The sequence below is a fragment of the Rhagoletis zephyria genome, unplaced genomic scaffold, assembly GCF_001687245.7.
Source record: "Rhagoletis zephyria isolate East Lansing unplaced genomic scaffold, Rhagoletis_zephyria_1.1 Rzeph_scaffold_04377, whole genome shotgun sequence".
Lineage (NCBI taxonomy): Eukaryota > Metazoa > Arthropoda > Insecta > Diptera > Tephritidae > Rhagoletis > Rhagoletis zephyria.
Genome location: NW_016161460.1, coordinates 39,502 through 51,215, shown reverse-complemented (window position 1 = coordinate 51,215; position 11,714 = coordinate 39,502). Strand labels below are relative to the sequence as shown.

The following is an 11,714-nucleotide window of genomic DNA, read 5'->3' as shown; positions in this document are numbered from 1 at the left end:
GGGAACAATTCCTAGAGCCTCATTTCAAATATCCGTTAGCAGTGGCCTCAGTAATGAAGTTCTTGCAAAATAAAATAAAATAATACTGTCATTTAGTTGGTACNCATTCTTTTTTGCTAGCTGCATCAACTATACTCGACCCGAGGTGCAAAAAAATTAATTTCATTCAAGGTGGTCGGAATCATTCCCCCGTGCATAAAATCACCCGGACTAAATCCTCCAGAAAAATCCCCCGCAAAAGAATCTCCCTGAACAAAAATCCCCTGGACAAAATCCCCTCCAAACAATATTCCCGATTATTATTGTCCGGGGGAATATTGTTTGGGGGGGATTTTATCCAGAGGATTTTTGTTCGGGGAGATTTTTATACGGGGGATTTTTTCTGGAGGATTTTGTCCGGGTGATTTTAGGCACGGGGGAACAATTCCTAGAGCCTCATTTCAAATATCCGTTAGCAGTGGCCTCAGTAATGAAGTTCTTGCAAAATAAAATAAAATAATACTGTCATTTAGTTGGTACCTCGGTGCCTGCTGAGCACCTTTTTTTCAAAAGCTGATGCTACAGCCACCGAGTACCGCAACCGCTTAACAACAAAACGCGTATCAAAACTTTTGTTCTGCAAACTTGGTTAAATAAAATAATTATGGTCGCTAAAAATACTCGTTTTATATTTTTTTAAGACTAATTAACAAGAGAATTAGAAATTGTTTATAGAAAAGTGTTTTTATGAATACACTCATTAATAAAATGCATTTAAAAATTCGATTAATTGATTATTTCTCAATAATTTCAATTAATTGCAATAAATTTTTTTTTTTGGCTTGCTATATGATTAATTAATCGAGTATTTTACTTATTTTTGCCATGTTTACATGCATGCATATGTACATACATACATATATTTATCGAGTGTCAAACACATGTATCGACTATCGTTTTTTAAAATATTTACTATTAAGAAAATCGATATTTATCGATATAATTATCGATAATTACTGAAATATCGATATATATATTTATTTGTTTGTTCAAATAATGGTTAATTGGATAGCTTTAATTTAAAAATATTTTTTATGTAATATTGTAAATGGAATTTGTTATTTAACATTACGCCTATCCGCGTTAATATTTTAGCATAAGAAATACCTCAAAATACAAATAAAAAGCTTTGAAAAAGTAATGTTAAGTAACAAAAATATCGCCAACAAAAGAATGTTTTGGAAAAAAAAACCTTTGAATGTAATAAATTTTAAAAATATTTGATATCGAAAATTATTTGGCAACCCTATTAAGAAATACGCCAGGTTGAAGAGTACATATTTTGAGTGCAAATGGNAAATATTTACTATTAAGAAAATCGATATTTATCGATATAATTATCGATAATTACTGAAATATCGATATATATATTTATTTGTTTGTTCAAATAATGGTTAATTGGATAGCTTTAATTTAAAAATATTTTTTATGTAATATTGTAAATGGAATTTGTTATTTAACATTACGCCTATCCGCGTTAATATTTTAGCCTAAGAAATACCTCAAAATACAAATAAAAAGCTTTGAAAAAGTAATGTTAAGTAACAAAAATATCGCCAACAAAAGAATGTTTTGGAAAAAAAACCTTTGAATGTAATAAATTTTAAAAATATTTGATATCAAAAGTTATTTGGCAACCCTATTAAGAAATACGCCAGGTTGAAGAGTACATATTTTGAGTGCAAATGTACTGCGTATTCACACACTTACAATAAAATGCTTGTTGAAATTAGTAAGTAAGATACAAATTGATATTAAAAAAAAAAAACGTAGGAACCATCAACGAAAACATTTCTCGATAAAATTTCTCAAAAATACCTTTAATTTGATATCCATATTAAGTTATTTTAGTTAAATTTTGTAGAATTGAAAAGAAGTGGCAACCTTATACTAATATTTTGAGGGACAACTCTTACTATATAGGTAAAGCGTTGTTTAAGAGTTGCCTTTTAGCACACGTGCAAAGTAATATTGTATCTTAAATTTCAAACAAAAATTTAAAAAAGATGCTATAGAAAATATGTGGCAACCCCATTCAAAAATATTTCTGAATTGGAAATTTTCAAAACACTTTCCATTTGATGCTCATATTTCAAATATCGAATATAATCTGATTTCAAAGATCGNATTTCAAAGATCGAATATAATCTGATTTCAAAGATCGATTATGATCTGAGAAGAGGATATATAGACCTTTAAAATGGTATATAACAATCTATTGTCGGACGAGGCTTGTTATGATTTTTTATCGGGTAAATTACAAAAATACCCATATAACTCTTAATTTTTTTAATTTTGACCATCGATAATTTCTACAATTTCAAAATATAGAGTACTATCCAAAAATTAAATCTATTTTCAAATAAACTGACACCTTGTTTATTGCAATCGCATACAAATTTTCGAATTTAGGCGACTTTTCTTGAATTTATATGTGTGTATGTACCGGAATTTCGGTTTTTTTTTAAGCACTGTGGCTAAGGAGGTCATCAATATTTATTCAAAATTGATATATACAATCCCTCTTTAGCAAAAAAGTGTTTTTTTTTTTAAGAAATTTTAGGAAAATGGGGGTGGCACCGCCTACTTATATGTTATATGCCTATCTCAAAAACTACTTGGCCGATATCGACCAAATTTGGTATACACATTGTGCTTAGCCTCCTTACGTCTTGAATCTTGAATATTTTTGAAATCAGACAAAAAAGCATTTTCGATGGGCACCCTAATATACATACATACATTTATATTAGAGTGGTCCAAAAAATAAGGTCGGAGTTTTAATGCCGGCACACCCTAGGATTGATCTATATCGAAAAAAAATATACCCCTACTTTTTTATTTTGAAATCAAAAAATATTTAGGGAGTGCTCAAAGCGCTCAAAGTTTTCCATGTATTTTATATGGAGAAAAAATAGTGAAATAGTGTAGAATTCTTGAAAATCAATATTTTTCCACCGGAAAACTGTGGTTCTCTTCAGGAGACTTCCAGTATTAATATTCCAATTGTTTATTTAACCATTTTTTATGATTAAAGATTTTTTATTGGTCCCTCCATTGCATTTTCTAAGGGCTTTGGATGACCTATAAAATATAGTTACCATGAAAAAATTGTTACAGAAATAGTCGAGTATTATCACTGGGAATCTCCTGAAGATATGTAAAGTTTTCCGATCGAAAAATATTGATTTTCAAGAATTCTACACTATTTCTACGAAAAGATGTTTTTTCTCCATATAAAATACATGGAAACTTTGAGCGCTTTGAGCACTACCTAAATAATTATTTATTTCAAAATAAAAAAATATGGGTATATTTTTTTTCGGTATGTAACAATCCTAGGGGGTGCGGCATTAAAAATCCGACCTTATTTTTTTTTACATACATTTTTGGACCACTTTAATGTATATATATATATATATATACATACATATGTATACTCAAGAATTTCTCTTTGTAATTCATCACTTATAAATTTGTTTCGCGCATTTGCTGCAAGAGTGTCATAATCCAAAAAAATCAAAAACTCGGGAAAAATGGCTTTAAAGTTTTGAACTTACATACATATACATACTTTCTTGGTAAAAATTAATACATTCCTTTCTTTCTAGTGTTATACTGGTAATCGATACAGGTATACAATGTTTGTCTAACATAGAGGTAGAGGTAACGGGAGCGGTAATTTTTGCATACTCAATTTTTCTCACTCAATTTTTTATTTATTTTTTTGATTATGACACTCTTGCAGCAAATGTGCGATATGTATAGAAATGTATGTCTGCTGTCCTTAAGACTAAACACGTGCAGCAGACCGAGTTAACTGAACTGAGCATAATTCATTAATCAATTGTCTTCTGGACAACACCACTGCGTATACGTAGCAATAATACAATATGTACTTTGATACAACGTGGCCCCATAACTACTTTAGTTACGTATACGGCACGTGGCAGTGCTACTGTTCTAGTTGAATGCCATATTTTCCCTTCCTCTAATCAATATTTTCTTTTCTCATTTTTTCCTCTCTTGCAGGTACGTCCAGCGCTCAACTGATATCACAGCGACAGCGAAAGAGTAACACAATCAACCAAAACAAAAGCGAAAAAATTGAACGCAATTCCTCTAGCGAAAGAAGAGCGAAAAGCAAATCCAGTTATAAATCGCAAAAGAAAATCAAAAAAAATATATATATATAAAATAAGTATAATCCTCACCAAGCATTTTAATCAGTTAAAACGCCTCCATATAAACACATACCCATCCATCACCACACCATCACATTGGATTACGCGCAGCTTTACTTTCGTCCAGAGCCAACTAGTGGCCCCATACCGCAGCAGTATCAACAGTACCAGAAGTACCAACAGTACCAGAAGTATCAGAATCAGCCGTACCAGCAGAAGTATCAACAGTATCAGCAGTTGCCACAACATTACAACTACAACAACTACAACTACAATCACAACTATAATATCAGCAGTTCACGTTCCACACCGACCCATTCGCCCGCACCCTCATACACACATCTTCATCAACACTCACATCATCAACAGCATCATTTACAGCAACAAGAACAACTCATTCAACAACATCAAATACAGCAATTGCATAAACTACAACAAATACAACAGCTGCAGCAGCAGCAGCAACATCAACAACAGCAGCAGCACCTTCCGTGCAACTACTACTCGGCGCCGCCGCCGCCACCAACAAACCCCAGTTCGAACCATCACACGCCGAGCCACCACAGCTCGACCTACAGCACTTACGGCTCTTACGGTTCTTACGGCGGCGCATATCTCGGCACAAGCGGCAGTGACAGCGGCGTAGGCGGTCTCACGCCCATCGGACGGAACTATCGTTGGTACCACTCGAGTGGCAGTGGTGGCAGCGGCAGTATCAGCGGGAGCATTGGCAGCAACTATCTCACTGCTGGCTCCCTTAGCGCGACCTACGGACGCACCTCCCCAGCGGCATCCATTCAGGCGCGTCCTTTGCTCGCGTCCGCGACATCGACTGCGCCCAGCAGCACTGGTGGTTGTGGCAGCGCATACGGTCTGGGACTTGGCCTGGGACTCGGCCTCGATCTCGATCTCGACACCAGTGACTACGAATACGAACGAGCGTCGCTACACTCTGGCGCTTACGCTTACAAATCGTCGTCTTCGCGACGTGGCAGCAGCCTTGCTGCCGACTACTTGTTGGACGTTGCAGCACATTGCAGCGTACCATCGCCGGCACTCGAACTCGAACCGGATACTGATCTTGAACTCGATCTCGACCTCGATCTCGACGTGGGCGTCGGCGTCGGTGTTGACGTTAGCGACGTTGACGACGACATTGGCCTCGACATTGGCTTGGGCCTTAACGTCGAGGATCTTGAAGATCTTGATATCCCGGTGCCAGAACCGGAACCAGAAACAGAAGCGGACGTACACGACGAACTTGTACGCGCGCTCGAACTCGAACTCGATTGGGGGCTCGAATTCAATACCAACCTTAATCTCGTCGAGCTCAACAACGCCGATTACGTCGGATACGACGACATCGACATCGGCATTGACACAGAAGCCGAGCCGATACTCTCGCCTGTGCTCAATCGATCGTTACGTCCATTTACCTATCCGGCGGTTACTATCACTGCACCGGAAAATAGTATTGCGAGCGGGTCACCAATACCAGCGGCGACTCCGCCACCAACACCAACGGATTTCCTCTATCCACAGTTGTCCGTGCACAGCAACAAAACGTCACCACAACAGCAACCGTAGCAGCAACCGCCGCAGCAACAACAACAACAACAATACCAGCACCAACCACAACACTACCACCGCCAGCAACAAACAACGACGACGCGTCTACCGCAGCACGACGACAGTTGCGAAGAGTTCAATCACTTCACCGACGATCCGACGTCGTGCGTCGGCCAAAAAAGAATGATGGTTAGCCGACTGTGGAACAGTTGCTTCCCCAAATTCACGCCGGAGCATGTGCACCGGCACAATTTTTACCTATGCCAGGTAAGCTATCTGTTCTCTCCCTAACTACAAACTTTCCTTGGTCATAAAATCTTTAAAGATTCCAAACCAAATGTGAACAATGCTGGAATAACTCAAAGTCGGTATTTATCTTTNCTCCCTAACTACAAACTTTCCTTGGTCATAAAATCTTTAAAGATTCCAAAGTCGGTATTTATCTTAGTTAACGCTCTCGTTTCTTCTTTTCCTTTAGTGGCAGCGCAACACTCAAGTGCGCATCGTCTATCTTTTCTACCGCTGGCTAACGGCAATTACCTGCTTAGCGGCGCTTGTCTGCTCACTACTCGACATCGGGCGCACCGAAGAGCATTTCGAAAACCACTATGCGAAGTGGTGGATCTACCTGACACATTGGGGTCTGCTCTTTTGCACGGTGCAAGCATGGCTAGCGGCGTGGATTGTTACGCAGGGCATGATGGTTGAACGTGAAGACTTTGAGGTTGTGCGTCAAGCGCGAAAGAGTCGCCTACATCACATATACTGGGTGCTATACACATGTGCGACTGTGTATTCGTTCATCATCACGATGGTTTATTGGTTGCTGGTGCATGACCCAGGTAAGATAGCGGGAATTGTGAAGAGATTTTGGAAGTGGAAAATAATATTTTGCCTTTTATTTTTTTTAGAAATTCACAAAATAGACGCTTTAAATATAATGGTGCATGTGTTCAATTCGGTGATTATGCTCATCGATTTAGCTATTGTCGGACATCCGATTAAATTGAGTCATGTCTACTTTACGACCGGCATCGGCTTGGCCTATGGCATATTTACGGGCATTTATTTCTTGGCTGGTGGCACCGATAGGTAAGTACAGATTGTTGTTGATTTTATAATTTCATTCACTTCACTGAAATATGGTAAATACTTATTGTTAATACAGACATAGCACCCTTTTTGGTTTTTTTATATGACCACTACAAATCATTGGAGCACTGGTTTTTATTGGATTTTTATTTTTATTTAAATGCATTTTGAATGCATTTGCAAATATTAATATTTAAGATTACTTGATTCAGTTTCAGTTTCCTTGCTTAGTTCTATTATTTCTTTTGGTTACTTCTAACACTAACACTTTGTATCCTTCATTATCATTCTGAGCTCGCCATAATTGAGCCGCGCACTCAAGACACTTAGCGGTTTTTGTTAGTAGGACCATTGTCTTGTATAGGATCGACGCGTAGCCAAATTCTTTTTTCGTGCAGATTGTTAAACCGTTTCCGTCCCCACCTTTGCCTGCAACGCCCGCCAAACAATTAGCCGTCCTCGCATTATTACAGCCCAATAAGAACATTCGTGATATATAGTAGAAATATCCATTCTACTCGTATAATGTGTCGTATTGGGTTATTAGATCAACCATACAAAAACTGTCATTTAGATTCCCCTAAGGGTTTTGAAATGCCTTCGGTTTAGTCTCTGTTAACCCTGTATGGCTACAATTTCTGCTCTGCCCTGCCGAACTCCGGACATTGGTAGTGTTTGCGTGTGATGCTGCCGAAATTGGAGCTCGGTGCCTGCTGTTCATATATTTTTTGTCCACTTTTCAGCCAGCGTGCTGGCTTGTCCTTTGAATGTCCCGCTCCTCTGCTCTGCATGTAGGTGTTTCTGCTCTTCTTTGGCTGTTTCCCCAAGGTATAGTAGCGGCTACATCCTCGTGGATGCGATTCTATGTTGGCCATCCTCGTGACTTCTGCTCTTCAATTTTTTTAGTTCAGTATGCACTAACACGTTTCGCAGATACCTCAGCGTCGACGATATTTGGTTACTTCGTACAATTACTTCAAGTGGGGGAGCAGCGGTAGCTTAAACCTATGGTAACCCAAGGACCCATATTTACAATTGCACGTTCTCGAGATCTCGATTTCGTCCAGCTTGAATTTGACTCAAGTCGTTAGGACGAGAAGCCAACTGATGTAGTCCCATGTACTGTAAAAGGTCGGTACATTTCAAGAAAATAGCTTGACGCATCTCCTCAGATAGTGCTTAAAGGCAGACGCTGGTCTGTTGGAAAGCACTGGGTAAAAGTAGCAATCAGAATATAATTGGCAAGTCTCTGCACCTCGCAAGGCTCAGTATATCAGGCGCCGTGGGAAGCGCCCACAAGAAGAACTGTTCATGATATTTTACTTGAAGCCACTACAAGTATTCGTAACAGGCACGGCCGCAAAAGGGACCCTTCGACTAAGGGCATCAAAATTTTGAAAGCAGACCACTTATGGGCACACAGATGTTTTGAAACTGATTACCTTACGTCAACATGGGATTTAAGTTTTCGAACTCCCGTACTTTTTCCAACTAGGGAAGATTGGAAATGTGACCCACTGCCAGTAAATGAGGGTATTTCCATCTACACCGATGGCTCAAGGATGTAAAAGGGAGTCAGCTCGGGTCTATACTCCAAGGACCTACGGATATGGCAATCACATCGCCTATCTGATAACCGCAGTGTCTTTCAGGCGAAGATCTTTGCCACAGAGAAGGCGGTTGCCTTATATGATATAGTAAGTCTGTGCCAGGGAACGTCACTATGCTCGTTGACATTGAAAACGTTAAGTTCCGGGTTAATAAATTCAAAAGTGGTTTGGAAATGTCGTGCATCGCTGACTTCACTGAGACACGTCTAAAAACCCTCTTCTGCTGCGTTTCTGGAGATAAAATTATCGAGGTGAGGGAAGATGCAGAATCGATTCACCACTTCTTATTCAGTTCCCAGCTCTCCAGATGCGGCATCTCAGGCATTTGGGATGACGCTTTTTCAATAGTTTGGGGGAGATGGAAGTGGAAATATCGGAGCTCCACAGCGTCATCCCAGATAGTATATAGCTTTTCGGACACTATGGAATAAGTTCGGTTAGAAGGATGTGCCTCTCCCTGGCAATCATAAAGGGCATTTACAATGGGCAAGTCTGCCTCCGAGTGGAAGTACGAGTCATTCGTACGCGCCTTCTTAACCTAACCTAACCTAAAACCAAACGTAACTTATCCCGTTTTTCTGATTGTATGGAAGAGTTGACTTACAAGACTTTTTCTAATTCACCTGTTTAGGAGCAGCTATTATAGTTACTTTAAAATACTCAAATTTTGTGATTTATTTAATAGAAAAAATTGCTATCTGCATGCTTGTGTGTGTGTTTGCTTCTTTGATATACTTATTCATATAAAAATATTGATTTTCTAGAATTCCATACACCATCTCTACGAAAAGTTGTTTTTTCCCATATAAAATAAATAAAAAACCTTGAGCGCTTTGACCGACCTCTAAATATTTTTTGATTTCAAAATAAAAAATAGCGGTAAATTTTTTTCGATATGGAACTATCCTAGCGGATGAGAGCATTAAAATTCCGACTTTATTTTGGACGACCTTAGTGTACATACGAGTATTTAAAAAAAAACCTTAAGTTTGTGAAATTTTGTTTGTAAAATTTTAAGTTAATTTTATAAAGTGAAACTTTCATTTCATTTCCTGCACGCCTGCATTTTGTTTTATTTTGCACGCCACTGTTGCATGGATACATTTTGCACAACACGATTAAATCAGCACCCTCACCGTTATTGGCATATCCCCAACATTGCAAAAAATTTCTGAGAAATCCAACAAATTATTGTTTGCAGAAAAAACAATGTCTACATCTATCCCATGCTGGACTGGACCAAACCGGGCAAGGCCATCATTGTCACGGTGTGTGCCATCATATTCGTCTTTGTGGTGCACTTCTGTTGCTATCTCCTCTACCGTACGCGCGTCTGGCTCTTCACTAAGCTCTGCATACGTGGCGCGCACAACCGCGATGGCGACATGGGCGAAGGGCTGCACGACGAATCGACGGCGCGTCTAGGTGGCGGCACTTCACAGGAGTATTCACATCAGCAACAGTATCCGATACTGCATTCGGAGCAACCGCGCACCTCCACACACCACCACCATCAGCATACGCAGCGTCAGCAACACCAACAGCAACAGCAACAGCAACAGCAGCAGCATCCTCAAAGTCAGTCTGGCGGAAATGTACAAACTGTAGACATGATGAGCGGCGGTGGCGGTGGTGTCAGCGCCACGCAACATACAACGCCGCCTTATTATCCGCAATACTCTGGGTACCAGCAACAGCCGGTGGTGGCGGGTGTCAATGTTGGTGTACTCAGCGCTGGTGGCTACTATCAATCGGAAAATAACAATAAAAATAAACAGCAGCAACAACAACAACAGCAGCAGCAACAGCAGCAGTCGCAGCAACAACAAAAACATTCCTCAACAACAACTGCCGCATCCGGTTTAACTCGCACCGTGGCCCATTTAGATGCGGCACAGCGTGAGCAATTCCTAAATCCAAACAAGATTGTGGAATACAAAATGTAAAGGCGTTGTACCCGGCACCGATATACGTTCCACTTGTCCATGAAATTCTTGGAGAAACACTGTGAGCAATGTCAGGCGGCAAAGCGACGCGCCGAGGCGGAAGTGCATGCCAAGGCGCAGGCACAGGCGGCGGCGGAAGCGGCAGCCGAGGCGGCAGAAATAGCAGCGGCCGCAGCATTAGAAGCAGCTGCCAAAGTCAAATCAGAATGCGCGAAATGTTGTTGAGCGCTGAATGCGTGAGACAAAAGTTGAATCGGTGCAGCATTCGATGAAAGCAGCCCGATTGGTCAGTGTTGGCAGCGCTGGCTGGCGTCACAGTGTAAGCGACGTTATAATGAGCTCTCGTTGTTGTTGTTTAGGTTTAATTTTAAGGGGTTGGCGGACAGAGTGGTTGAACGATCGGTGGCTTCGTTATGTTGGTGTCGGGTATAGACGTTGGTTTGCCTGACAGATGGTACAAGCGAACGTAGGCGCTAAGCTTGAAATTGAAAAATGATGAAAGGAAAATGGAAAATTTTATAAGAATCTAACTAAATGCGGTATGGGGCCTAGGGTGGGGTTGAATAAGTTTTATAATCAAAAAAACCAAAAAAAAAAAATCGTACAAGTTAGTGTTAGTATTAGCGAAGCAGAATTGTTAGCGCGGGAGAGCAGATGTTTGGAGACTCGCTTTTGATGTGTTCCTTTAGATGTTGGTTTCTAGGTTTAAAAAATTTCTTTTATTTTTTTCATCTATGCTAAGTGAGAAAATGGTATCGGAGCTAAGTTAATGCTTAAATGCGAAAGTCGTTCGAAATTTTTATAAAAATAAGATTTATTTTTCATGAGTTGGAATTTATTTGGATATTTATTAATACATGAAGCTCGGTGCCTGGCGTTCAGGGTTACCAAGTCTCATTTTTGCCACTAAGGCTATTTAGGCGGTATGTAAATTCATTTCGCACTAAGACGTTCCTTGCATGAACCTATTTGTAAGTTGTAACAAAAAGTTTGGGAAATGTATGCGAGCGCCGGACAGAATTAATATGAGGGATGGATTTTTATATTCGTTGAAGGTCAAGAGGCACAAACATGCATTTTAAATATTCAAAAATGATAAATTTTTCTCGGCTTAGCAGAAATTCATTTTAATTTTGATGTTTAATTTTGCATTTTTAAGTTTCATGTTTTACAGAAAAGGTTTAGGGAGATCAAGCGACAAGTAAATTCAATTATTTGACAAATTTTAAAGCTATGTACATTAGACTGCAGCACTCCCATACAAAAGAAAAATC

The 11,714-nt window shown here is 39.4% G+C and overlaps 1 protein-coding gene across 1 annotated transcript; it reads left to right on the top strand.

Annotated features, from left to right (window-relative positions):
- Positions 1–5,899: 5,899 nt before the first annotated feature.
- Positions 5,900–10,933, top strand: hbt (headbutt). Its single transcript, XM_017626037.1, has 4 exons — positions 5,900–6,059; positions 6,271–6,634; positions 6,704–6,884; positions 9,696–10,933. Exons 1-4 carry the CDS (start codon positions 5,976–5,978, stop codon positions 10,438–10,440), a joined length of 1,374 nt encoding a protein of 457 aa, XP_017481526.1. The 5' UTR covers positions 5,900–5,975; the 3' UTR covers positions 10,441–10,933.
- Positions 10,934–11,714: the final 781 nt, after the last annotated feature.

Excerpts from the sequence above, each read along its gene's own strand:
- hbt (XM_017626037.1), top strand. The coding sequence starts at position 5,976 with ATGATGGTTAGCCGACTGTGGAACAGTTGCTTCCCCAAATTCACGCCG. Across the intron at positions 6,060-6,270 it reads ACAATTTTTACCTATGCCAG|TGGCAGCGCAACACTCAAGT; the intron begins GTAAGCTATCTG and ends CTTTTCCTTTAG. Across the intron at positions 6,885-9,695 it reads TTGGCTGGTGGCACCGATAG|AAAAAACAATGTCTACATCT; the intron begins GTAAGTACAGAT and ends TATTGTTTGCAG.